This window comes from Aquarana catesbeiana, linkage group LG01 (assembly GCF_042186555.1).
Source record: "Aquarana catesbeiana isolate 2022-GZ linkage group LG01, ASM4218655v1, whole genome shotgun sequence".
NCBI classification, from domain to species: Eukaryota; Metazoa; Chordata; class Amphibia; order Anura; family Ranidae; genus Aquarana; species Aquarana catesbeiana.
In genome coordinates, this window is record NC_133324.1 from 628430003 (window position 1) to 628443394 (window position 13392).

A 13392-nucleotide genomic window follows, 5' to 3' on the forward strand; every position below is an offset into this window, starting at 1 on the left:
ACAAAAAAACTGCAAAAACGCACCAAAACTGGTGTTCAAAAATGCAAAACGAGATGGAAAACTGCATCAACCGCAACCTGCATAGATGTGAACCTAGTTAAGGTTCTAGGAATAAAAGAACGACTATTCAAGAAATGCAAAGCCCAGTAACACACAGCTGCCAATGCAATTTTATTTTCCAATGATGTGAACTAAAACTGCATTGTCTACTACAGGTTACTGCCTCCTGTTCACAATCACTGTTCCTGGCACTCTTTTACAAACTAAGCCCTATAGCACTGCCATACACAAACGTTCTAGGTATAGGGACTAGAAATATCAGTAATACTAAATGCTAGATTAATGGTAATGGCTAGCATGAGCTACCCAGCATCATGTATGTACCACCATGTCTTTTAATCAGTCATTCAAAAAGATCACTCAAATGGGACTTTTCAGGTACATTTAAACTATATCTGACACAAACTGTTCCTTTGCTTTGTCACTCTGTCATATGTGCACCCGACTGAGACTATAAGCAGCCATACCAACACACATTACTCAGGTATGAACCCCCAGTGAACCTGTCAAAAGCAATGATGTACAGCCAAAGCTGGAGAGAGTACATGTAGAGTTGAATCCCATCCAGAACACTACCTGCATGTTTCCATGTCCTCCCTGTGCTTGTGTTGATTTCCTCCCACACTCCTAGTATATGCATGCATGCGAGTAAGATAGGGGCGTTAGTCTGTGACCCCCTTGAGGACAGGGACTAATGCGAATTTACAATATGTAAAGTGTAACTTGTTGGTGCTATATAACACAGATGTAATAAAAATGAATACAATGGGGTTATTTTTTACAAAAGGCAAATCCACTTTGCACTACAAGTGCAAAGTACACTTGAAATTGCACTTGGAAGTGCAGTCGCTGTAAATCTGAGGGGTGGATTCCCCCTTATGCCCAAAGTGCAAAATACACCAGGGCGACTTTATACATCTACTCTGGAGATGCCCAAAGCTCCATCGGTATTGGGCGGAGGTGTCTCAGTGTATTGCTATATTAGCGCAGACACCTGTTCCATTGAACCCCCGGGTGTACTTGGTAGGGGCCATTGATGTCGAAATGTATCCGAAAGGAATGTACTACATGATTGGATGGCATCTACGGTCCCCACTGGGAAACAATGGAACAGTTATGTTAACTCCTTACTTTGAGAACGCCTGGCATACAGCCGCAGGAAGGCAGTGGGTAAATTTAACCTCATCTGGCAACTATGGCTGGAGGATCCTAGCCTTGCTCCGCCACAGCTGGTAATGGACAGACTTCTTATGTAGAGATACACTGTTTGTGATGGGGGGGGGGGGGGGGGGGGCGAGAGAGGAATGGGAAACACCGATTCGGTTATGTTTATAGTTATGCGCTGGACCCAGGAGGATCCGTTGGTTGAAGAAGTGACTAATTCTGATATGTTATAAAGGGTCATAAGTGCTGGTTAGTGTTTGGGGTTGGGGGGGGTACAGAAATTCTATATACGCATTGTATCCTGTTATTGCTCAATTAATATGGACTCCTGTTGTGGTATGATCTACGCCTGTAATGTCCAATTTCATCTACTGATATGATTGTATGTACTATTTGAGCAATGGATAAACAAGTTTTGATTTAAAAAAAAAAAAAAAAAATCTGAGGGGAAGCCTCGCTGATTTTATCATCCAATCATGTGCAAGCTAAAATGCTGTTTTTTATTTTCCTTGCATGTCCCCCTCGGATCTACAGTGACTGCACTTCAAAGTACAATTTCAAGTGCACTTTGCACTTGTAGTGCAAAGTGGATTTTCCGTTTGTAAATAACCCCCAAATGTCCAGACAACTAGACTTAAAAGGACTCAACACCTTCATGCGAGCTCCCTCACATGGTGTTGAGTGCTTGCAGGCGCGCTCCCGTGATACAGCCGGCGGCCATAGCCGCTCACTGTATCACTCGGCCCCGCCCCCCCGATGCTCCGCATCATTGGATGTGATTGACCGCAGCGCGAGCCAATGGCTGCGCTGCTTTCAATCCATCCACTCTAGGCAATCAACGGCCAGGCTGAGTGGCGAAGAGGATGTCGGGGGCGAGCCCAGGATTTTCGAGGGGTCAGGTAAGTAAAACAGGGGCTGGTATTGTCGGATGTTTTTTCACCTTAATGCATAGAATGCATTAAGGTGAAAAAACTTTTACCTTTACACAACCCCTTTAACATCCCATGTTAGGCCAGAGTAAATTTGTACACCTGTATATGAGGCATTGTTTTCTAAAAAGTCTTTTTTTTTTAATTATTATTATATGAACAACTAGGCCAAGTACTTGTCAAAAATAGCAGGTTGTGCTCATTATTCACATTCCCCATAACTATTTTAGCTACCCATACAGTACTATATAGCATTTTCTCCTATACCTCTGAAAAGTATAGCCAATCAATAAGCAGTTCTAGTTTCAGTACAGATGTGTAGTGCAATTATTATTGAGACTTGCCAAAGACGGCACCCCCAAAGTGATTTCCTCTGGCTGATTGGTGAAATGAATCTGAATGATTTCACTGGGATTGCATAAGGAGTACTAATCCCAAAATCCAGAAAATCCATACCAAGGGCCCTGCTTTTGAATGGAGTATGTTGCATTTGAAAAACAGTCAATAGCTACACAGCTGGTGCTCAGCAAATGCAATACATTTAACCACCAGAAGATTTACCCCCCCCCCCCTTTCCTGACCAGGCCATTTTTTTGCGATACTGCACTGCGTTATTTTAACTGACAATTGCACAGTCGTGCCACACTGTACCCAATAATAAAATTGATGTCCCTTTTTTTCCCACAAGCTTTCTTTTGGTGGCATTTGATCACCTTTGCTAAACAAAAAAAGGCTGACAATTTTGAAAATAAATAACACACACACACACACAATATTTTTTACTTCCTGCTATAAAACATATCAAATAAAAAATAAAAATAAAATATCTAATTTTTATCAATTTAGGCCAATATGAATTCTGCTACATATTTTTTGGAAAAAAAATCTCAATAAGTGTATATTGATTTGTTTGCGCAAAAGTTATAGCGTCTACAAAACTATGGGATCTTTTTAATGTATTTATTTTTCTTTTAACAAGTAATGGTGGCAAATTAGCAACTTCTAGCAGGACTGCGATATTACGGTGGACATTCTGAAACTACCTGACACTTTTTGGGGGACCAGTGACACTAATACAGTAATCAGTACTAATAAATATGAACAGTCACTAATGACACTGGCTGGGAAGGGGTTAACATCAGGGGCGATCAAAGGGTTCACGGTGTTCCTAGCCAGTGTTTGTGTACTATAGGAGGTGCTTTTACTAGGAGAAGGCATGGATCCATGTCCCTGCTTTGCAGGAACACAAGATCCATGTCTTCCTTTCTGACAGAACAGCAACCTGCCCAGTTTACATAGGCAGACTGCAGTTCTGCCTGTGTACCAAAGGATCGGCGGTACCTGCCACTCAGCTCCTGCTGTGTATAATCACACTGGGAGCTAGCCCGCTGGCAGCGCGCATTTGCGCCTGCTATCCAGAAATAATAAAATTATATTATATATATATATATTCTAGTGGATGGGTGCCGCCCTGTAGCATCCAAACTGCTATAGGGCAGACCTTAAGTGGTTAACCACTTACGGACTACCCAGGATCATTATACGGTGGCACTTTGAAGGAGGAATATCGTTGTTTTGGCAGCAGCTAGCTTCAGCGGGCGGTCCGCTTTCTGATAAAAATGGTCTCTGCGGCGGATTCACTTACCTGAGCCGCCGGAGCATACCATTGCAGGGTGGAAGCAACGTCTACATGTCACTTCCGGCCTTTTTTTTAAATTGCATTTTAGTGTAAATATGAGATCTGAGGTCTTTTTTGGCCCCAGATCTCACACTAAAGTGGTCCCTGTCATGCTTTTTTTTCTATTAAAAAGGGATGTTTACATTTCCTGTAATAGGAATAAAAGTGACTTTTTTTTTTTTTTTTTTTTTTTTTTTTTAAAGAACAGTGTAAAAAGAAAAGATAAAATAAATGAGAAAAATTTTAACACGCCCCGTCCCGCCCAGCAGCGAACGCATACATGAGTAGTGCCCGCATATGAAAATGATGTGAGGTATCACCGTGATCGGTAGAGTGAGAGCAATAAATTCTAGCTCTAGACCCCCTCTGTAACTTAAAACATGCAACCTGTAGAATTTTTTAAATGTCGCCTATAGAGATTTTTAAGGGTAAAAGTTTGTCACCATTCCATGAGCAGGTGCAATTTTTAAGCGTGACATGTTGCGTATCAATTTACTCAGCGTAACATTATCTTTCACAATATTTAAAAAAAAACAAAAAAAACAAAAACAAAAAAAAAAACTGGTACTGTTGTATTTTTTTTCCCCCCAAAAAAAGTGCGCTTGTAAGACCGCTGCGCAACTACGGTGTGACAAAAAGTATTGCAACAACCGCCATTTTATTCTCCAGGGTGTTAGAAAAAAAATAAAAATAATGTTTGGGGGTTCTAAGTAATGGCCCTACTATGTGTATGTATGAATGTGAGTTAGAAGGCCTTAGATTGTAAGCTTCTTGAGGGCAGGGACTGATGTGAATGTACAAAATATATGTAAAGCAAAGCATAAATTGACAACGCTTTACAAGTACCTAAACTAAATAAAAATGTGGGCGTGTAGGTTTTTTTTGTTTTTTTTGTTTTTGTTTTTTTTTTTAAATATAGCATTTTTTTTCTATTGCATGCCTTTATGGTTTTGTGCCATAATCACCAATATTGCAAATTTCTCTCCTTCTCCTCCAACTAAATGTCTCTGGGTAATGCAGTCTTCCCCTATACAAGGTGTCGGAAAAAATTTATTAGGGTTTGGTCCTCCTGGCTGAAATCTTCTGACTCAATCACCCCAGAAAATGCTTAACAATTCATTTTTGATATCCCCATCCCTCCCCTGTAAAAAGCTCTCCTCTTATTTTATACTCTTCAACCATCAGATCTTGGATGGGCAACCTTGCAGTTGTGGTAGTTCTTGTTCTCCTTTAGGAGACCGTTGGATCCCTTCATGACTCTTGCCCTATGCTTGGCTTTGGGTTATCCTCATTTCATGTTATGAGCTGTTCCAGCCAGTCATACGCGCATAGATTTTGTTCAGCCCACAGGTTAAACAAAAGAAACATAACAAATTTCTCTTTATCAATGTTAAACGGCTCATGATAGAGGGATCTCCTTCTAGGGACACGGGGCTAACCAATTGTCCCCAATGGGACTTGTCACCCCCTACAGCCAATCCCTCCTTTTCCTTCCTGTACAGTCTTCCCTAGTTTACAGCTTTAACTGAATTAGCACACTAAAAATGGTATAGAATCTTTCTGCGGTTTTACTCTTTCATGATTGTTCAGATGGTGATGGTGGGGTGGAATCAGGGTGGTTGTTGTGGGGTTGTCCTATGCTGTGGCTATTGTATTTTGACAGCTGGTTGTCAGAATACCCAAACAGTAGCTGCCTCTAATTGGGTGCAGGCAATGTTCTGCTGACAATTTTTCTGCTGGCTTTTTCAATTGTCGGGCGGAGTGATGCTGACAAGGCTACCTACTGATCTAATGTCACTCAGTGTATGACCAGCTTAAGGCTCCATGCACACCAAGCTAAAAAAAATGCCAGAAAAACACTCATAATAGTGCTTTTGTGCCAGCTTTTTAGCAGCAGTTAGGAGCAAAAAATAATAAAGTTTTTTCTCTGCTTCTAGAAGCTGAAACTTTAAAAACGCTTCTAGACTAAAATAGTGTGCATGGACACATAAGAGAACACCATTTGCTTTTAGAGGCAGAGAAAAAAAACACTCAAAGGGCTCCTTTCACACGGCCGCCTCCGCTATATGGAATCAGCTTCCTCAGTGGTGGATCTCTCCTGGTGATCCCTGCTGGGCAGGCGGATGACAGGTCCGTGTCCACTTCGCTACGCAGAGCGGCCACGGACACCATCCCACTCTCCTCTATGGGGAGATCGGATGGAAATGGACCACATGTCCATTTCCATCCGATCTGCCAGACGGATGGGGAATAGGTCCACCATCCATCTGTTTTTGGCAGACAGGATCGGATCGAATGGGTGGTGGGTGTCAGCGGACACGTGTCCAATGATATCCGCTGCTCCATAGAAGAGACTGGAGGGTCTGATCACGTCCGCCTGAAAAACTGACAGGCGGACCTGATCAGACAGCCCGTGTGAAAGGGGCCAAAAGCTGCGGCTATGAGTGTTTTCTTAAGCTAGTTTTTCAAAAAAAAAAAAAAAAAAAAAAAATTTGGAGAACCAACATTGTCCAGTTTTTGACCTTTTTTGAGTTTTATAATTATCCCCCCCCATACATTTACACCTTTTCATAAGTTGACACGGCAAATACCATTCACCTGTCTCTAACCTTCTGATGTTTAAATGACTGCAGCTATGAATTTGCATCAAGAGTACGGCGTTTCTGGGACCCCGTTTGCATAAACTATATTGAGTGTGCTCAAGAAACACACTCCTGTGGATGTGTAGTGACAGCTCTGGTCTTCAGAGACGTGTGCTCAGACCTGTTGCACACCAAGGTGAATGGCCTCATTACAGCCAGAGTGAAAGGGATTTAAGTACGCCAAGGAAGTAAAACCTACCTTTGGTTAGGTTTTTGTTTTTTTTTTTTTTTTTTTTTATGTAACCAAGCAAAAAAAAAAAAAACACACAAAACATTTTCAAACAAAGAAAACTTTACTAAAAGCTTACCCTCGCTTCGCAAATACTCCACCACATTCCACACCAACGCGGGTACGCCGTTGACCACTAGACCCTCTTTGTGCAGGTCTCTGAGGGGCACTCCGAACACTTTCCTGCATGGCACGGTTGGCTGTCCTCTGCCAGGCCTCACCACCACTTTTTTCATATCTTCTTTCAGTCTCACAGCAGCTTTGCTTTGCTTGAAAGAGCACAAAAAGAGAGAGCAGTCATGAGCCGTAACAACGGGAGGTTGCATTTTGCTGCTGACTTTTCCACTCAGAAGTTCAAGCATTTTGTGCCATAGCAGGAGCAAAATAAAACAAGGCAGGCAGACATGCAGTGAGGGAAAAGAGCCAGCCAAACTGCAAGTTCGAATATGTGTTTAAGAGATGGGAGTGGAGCACTCAGGCGAGCAGGGGGACGGGCCATTAACACAACTTCCCTGTAGCTAGGATGTGAGGCTGGCTTTTCTTATATCAGGAAGAACACACACATGTATCCAAGCGATATTGCCACAGTAACCTATGGGTGGAACTAGTAATCACTGCACGGCTGCAAGTCTGAAAGTCCTGGCAGTCCTTTTTCTCTGTGTTTGTAGAAAGATGCAAACAACATCAAAACAAGAGTTAAGCTGGATACACACTATACAATTCGCTTTAGATTTTTTCCTTTAGATTTACCAAAACCATATAATATGAGGTCAAACCTAAACACTTTCAATTTGTATGTAATCAGAAGGTCCTTGCACTACATAGTTGAAGGTAAATCTAAAGGAAATCTAACAACAAAAGCTTTATTGGGTTCCAATCACACAGGCAATTTCTAATGCTGGCTATACACTAGCCGAAAACTCATTCAAAATTTGTCATTTGGATCGTTCATTTTTCGTCCAGTTAATGAACACAAATAGAAAATCGGTTTCTAACTTTTCAGAGTCGAAAAATCGAAGGAACAGGTTGGAAAATTCTGCCAAGCAAACGATAAATTGAAAGGTTAATGTGTTTCTCGTCCGAACTGTTTGCACTAGGCATATGTGACAAAACAATTAAAAAAAACGATTCATTTATGTCCATTGAACAATTTATCGATCAAAATTTGGTCATTACATGATGTCAAAATCGTTTGCTCTCACAGCCAGGGGGTTTGTTATTCGAAAAGGAGTTTGAACGATTTTCCATATGGTGTATGCCCAGCTTTAGAATCTGTGTATTGCTACTAAGGATGAGCTCAGGCGTGTTCGCAAACAGCACGTGCAGAGCCCGCCAGGAAGTCGGCACTGCACACCGCTAATCACAGATAGTGAGACATTTCCCGATCTCTGCAGCCGCGCATCGAGACAATGGGGTTTATGTACTAGAGGCAAATCCACTTTGCACTACAAGTGCACTTGGAAGTGCAGTCGCTGTAGATCTGAGGGGGACATGCAAGGAAAATAAAAAACAGCATTTTTGCTTGAACGTGATTGGATGTGATAAAATCAGCAGAGCTTCCCCTCATTTCAGATCTTCCCCTCAGATTTACAGCGACTGCACTTTCAAGTGCACTTGTAGTGTAAAGTGGATTTGCCTTTAGTAAATAAACCCCACTGTCTCACTGGCTGTGATTAGCGCTCCTCAGTGCTGATTTCCTGGCGGGCTCTGCACGTGCTGTTTGTGAACACGCCTGAGCTCATCCTTAATTGCTACTTCTAGAATGACAGGTGTGTGTGAATAGCTGTGGATGCTTGGTCAATAAAAAACAATAACAGGCTGACGACGGATTTGCCTATTTTTGACTCTTTGCACAGCTAGCGAATACATGCGGTGAGCACGGCTGGACGCAATATGGGCCCTTTCACACTAAGACCCCTCTCACACTGGGTCATTTTGCAGGCGCCTGCAAACCGACCTGAAACAGCCGCTGCTGTCTCTCCAATGGGAAAGCCTGAGGGTTTTCCCATTGGAGCGGTGCACTAGCAGGACGCTGAAAAAAGTCCTGCTAGCAGCATCTTTGGAGCGGTGAAGGAGCGATGTATACACCGCTCCTTCACCGCTCCTGCCCATTGAAATCAATGGGGCAGCACGGCTATACTGCCGGCATAGCGCCGCTGCAGCGGCACTTTGTGGGCGGTTTTAACCGTTTTCCAGCCGCTAGCGGATGGTAAAACTGCCCCGCTAGCGGCCGAATAGCGCCGCTGAAACGGCAGTAAAGCGCCACTAAAAATAGTAGCGTTTTACCGCCGACGCACCCACCGCCCCAGTGTGAAACCGGCCTAATCAGTCTTTCTTTTGTACAAAAATGTCCTTATGACAAACAATCGGTTGGCTATCTGATCGTTAGTATAGTGCTTTTGACAGCCAATTCCAATTGTTCGCACGACAAAAACTGAAGGTGCAGGTTAGAACATTTTTATCATACTTGAACACCACATCCAATTTTCATTTAATTGATAACGTTTTTGAACGAAAAAAAAAAATCGGAAGAGCAAGACTACGCATGCTTGGAAACGAAAGAATAGATTACAATACAATACAACACATTACATCACTTCCGAAGTTGTATTCTGACGTACAAAAAATTTCCGTAAATTGAATAACCTTTTCATTTTTGATATGAGATTAGCGTGCAACAAAAAACAGAGGATCGTTCATCCGATATTCTCAATGTGTGTATGAAGCTAAAGAAATCATTCACATCAGATGCGCTAGGGTAAGTTTGTGAGCACATTCCCAACACATAGCAAACAAAATAATGGTTCACTATGAATCCAGTTCCCACCAACGCTTTGCATTGCATTTGCCCAGTTCTGAAAAAAGAATGGCATGCACTACTTTTTTCTTCAGCGCAGAGCAGCGTAAAAAGTTCAAATGCATGCAAACGTGCACAAACAAAATGCACTGCAAGGCAAATCAAGGCAAACGAAAAAAAAACAACGCATATAAAGTTTGCCCCAATTCATAACAACAGATTACAAAAATTGTAACGCACTGCAACACAATGCGCATGCGTAAACAAATGCGTTGTGGTTCGAATCATAACCCTATGGAAGTCTTCACACCAGTCAGCTGCATTTTTAAAAGTCTGGCATCCTGCATTTTTTGTGCAGTAAAAAAAACACACCAAAACGCACCTCCCCTTGAATTGATTGTAAAACGCATCAAAAAACTGTGTTTTTGAGTCACATGTCCTTTTTTTTTGCAGGTGCAGGCTGATGCCAGCCAATCACAAAACTAATAGAAAAGGCATCAAAAATGTACCCGAAATGCGTTTTTGGTGTGTTTTTCGAGTCACATCCTTTTTTTTTTTTTTTTTTTACAGGTGCAGGCTGATAAAAACTCAGCAAAAATACATATTTACTTTTACTGCATCTTTGCAAGGGAGCAGTGTGAAAGCAGCTTATGTGTAGGTCCAACCACAATCACTATAGGTAATATCTGACTGTGCAAACAGTTACAAATAGCAGTGGCTCGCATCAGCTTGTCATTGCATTAAATAGGCTTAGCGTCTGCAGTTAATCATATATACCTGTCATTCTAGAGACAAGTATACAGGCTGACTTCACACTGACTTGCAGTAAAATGCAGGAAAAATGGATGTACATTTACATGCCTGTTCCTGTTTGTGATTTATGAACAAAATAAATAACAAGGCAAAGTTTTCTTTTCCTTTTACTTGCGTTGCGCTGTGGGATGTGCGTTTGACTTGCGTTTACATGCGTTACGTAAAATGCATACATGTTGCATTTTAACACAATGGAATGCAAGTCAGCGCAGTGCCGTAGTGTTAATAGGACATTGTTTTTTATGTGTCTATGCACTGATCTGCATTTTACAAGTGCTCTAAAATGCAAATCAATGCACTAGTGTGAAATGGCCCTAAAAGAAAATTGTACCAAAGGTACAGTTGTCTTTTAAATCTTAACCTTAAAGCGGAACCAAGGTGAAGAAAAATGGGAGCAGACGGGTTCTTCTGCAATAAAAACAAACATAACTATCTGTTTGCAATGTTCTTTATTGCATGCACTGAGCTGCGCATGCACCAAAAAAAACAGACAGATGGTTCTATTCTCCATTCGTCTGGCAGATGGCATCAGATGAAAACAGACAGGTGGGCATTTTCCATCCAATTGCCCCATAGAGGAGAGCGGGACTGTGTCCATGTCTGCTCTGCATAGTGGAGTGAACACGGACCTGTCATCCACCCACTCAGCGGGGATCAGCTGGGAGATCCCCCGCCGAGCAAGCGGATTCTGCTTCATGGAGGCGCCCGTTTAAAAGGGGCATAATGGTTAAAATGAATCCTTAAACCCTTGACCCTAACATATAATAACCCAATGCCTATGTCTACTCTAAACCCTTCTGCAGCATACTTATGTAGCTCCCTGAAGTTTAGTTAGGGTTGCTCCTCAAAATTTACTTGCTAGGAATAATCATCTTGGCTAATTGATAAAGATCCATTCATTTCTCCCTAAGTTTGGCCTTGTTGCACTTTTCTCTTCTACCACTAGGTGGCCAGATACCTGGTGGTACTAGATACGAAAAGGGCAACGCAAGGTCAGATTATGGGTATTTGGGGTATCTCATCCAATGGGCAAGGGTTTTCTTGGATCCCGTGGCCTGCTGGGAGAACCTATACATTTGGGTGGAGTCAGGTGATCTGTGTTCTGTGCCACCTGGATGGCTGTCTGGGTGGATGTGTGTTTTACTTCCCGGGCTGCTAGGCCAGAGATTGGCCCGGGCACATCTGGCTGCTAGGCTGTCTGAGGGACTATCTAGAAGCAAGAGAGAGAGCAGCACAGGGTTGGGACTGCGGCTTGCAGTCCAACCAAAAGTGACGGTTCTGCCGGCTGGAGAACCTGTCGTGGTCGGAGGTAGAGGGGAAGCTGTCGCCACTAAGGCACCATCCATCTTATTACCAGGGACCACAGTGAGTAACTGAAGCAAGTACCGGAGCAGTATTCTCACCAACTGGGGACGGTGAAGAATCTGGAAACTTCAGTGGGTATCAAGCCAGGGACCCAGCCAGCGGAGGTGTCGCTTGCAGAGCAGTCTTGTGTGTTAAGCCAGGGACTGAGCAGGCCAATGGGGTGAAGATTGAGAAGCATCTTGAGTGCCAAGCTAGGGACCCAGCAGAGAGGCAGGGTGACGCTTGAGGAAGATACTAAAGTGAAGATTGGAGGAGCTCAAGGGATTCAGTGGCAGTGAATCATCTAGTCTAGCGAGAGAGACTGGGAGCTCGGTGGGTTGAAGAACTACAAGTGTTTGTAGTGGAAGTGAAGGAACTGTTACACCTTGTGTTAGAAACTGTTAAAGACCAATGCATTACTCCGAAATGCGTTGGAATGGTCAATGCAGTCTTGTAACATCTTTACATGTTCAATCCGTTTCATTTGTTTTCCGAATTCGTTTTGTTTATTCATATTCAAATCACTTTAAATTTTTTAATTCAAATTCGGATCGATTTGAAAAGTTTTCGAATCAATTTCAAATAATTTTCAAATTAAAAAAGTTTTCGAATTCCATTTCCATCCCATTTCCAAAAATAGAATAGAGAAAAAAGGCAAATAATAGAAAAAAATATAATAGAATAGAAAAGAATATAACAAAATAAAAGAATAGAATATAATAGAGTAAAATAGAACAAAATAGGATAGAAAATAAAAGAACAGAATAGAATGGAATAGAATAGAAAGGAATAGAATAGAATAAAAAAGAATAGACTTAAATAGAAAGATTATAACCATCTTCTGAAAAATCAAATAGAATAGAAAAGCATAGAATTTAAAAAACAATAGAAAAGAATAAAATAGAAATAATATAACCATTTTCCAAAATTCAAATAGAATCAATTCGAATTTGAATATAATAGAAAATAACACAATAGTATAGAAAAAAAACAACAGAATAGAATAGAATAGATAGAATATAACCATCTTCCAAAATTTGAATTTAGACTAGAATAAATTTGAAACAAATAGAATAGAATTGTTTCTATTCTATTTAAATTGATCCTATTTGGACTTTAGGAAATGGTTATATTCTTTCTATTCTATTGTTCTTTAATTGTATTCTTTTTCTATTTGTTCTATTTAATTCTATTATTTTCTATTCTATTATTTTATTTTCTATTCTATTCTATTTGTTTCAAATTTATTGTATTGTAAATTCGAATTTCGGAAGATGGTTATATTCTTTTTATTCTATTCTATTCTGTTGTTTTTTCTATACTATTCTGTTATTTTCTATTCTAGTCTATTCTATTCTTTTCTATTCTATTCAAATTAGAATTGATTCTATTTGAACTTTGGGAAATGGTTATATTCTTTCTATTTTATTGATTTGTTTAAATTCTTTTCTATTCTATTCTATTCTATTCCATTGCCGTCTATTCTATTCTTTTTTTTTTTCAAATGTATTCTTTTCTATTCTATTCTTTTCTTATGTATTCAAATTCAAATGTATTCTATTTGAAATTCGAATTTCTGAGGATGGTTATATTCTTTCTATGTTATTCTACGCTATTCTTTTTGTTTCTATTATATTCTAGTCTATTCTCTTCTTTTATTTTCTATTTTATTTTGCTCTGATTTACTGTATTATATTCTATTTTTTTTCTGTTATATTATTTTCTATTCTATTCTT

General features: G+C 40.7%; 1 protein-coding gene across 3 annotated transcripts in view; it reads right to left on the reverse strand.

Moving 5' to 3' along the window:
• Positions 1–13392, reverse strand: part of FAM13A (family with sequence similarity 13 member A) — a 280680-nt gene that overhangs the window by 255664 nt on the left and 11624 nt on the right. Inside the window, exon 2 of one of the 3 annotated variants that reach the window (XM_073600928.1) lies at positions 6782–6971. In XM_073600928.1, the coding sequence (XP_073457029.1) occupies positions 6782–6971 (190 nt within the window). Of the gene's footprint in view, positions 1–6781; positions 7204–13392 lie in introns of those variants that run through there. The other 2 variants (XM_073600935.1, XM_073600923.1) reach the window with 2 other exon arrangements.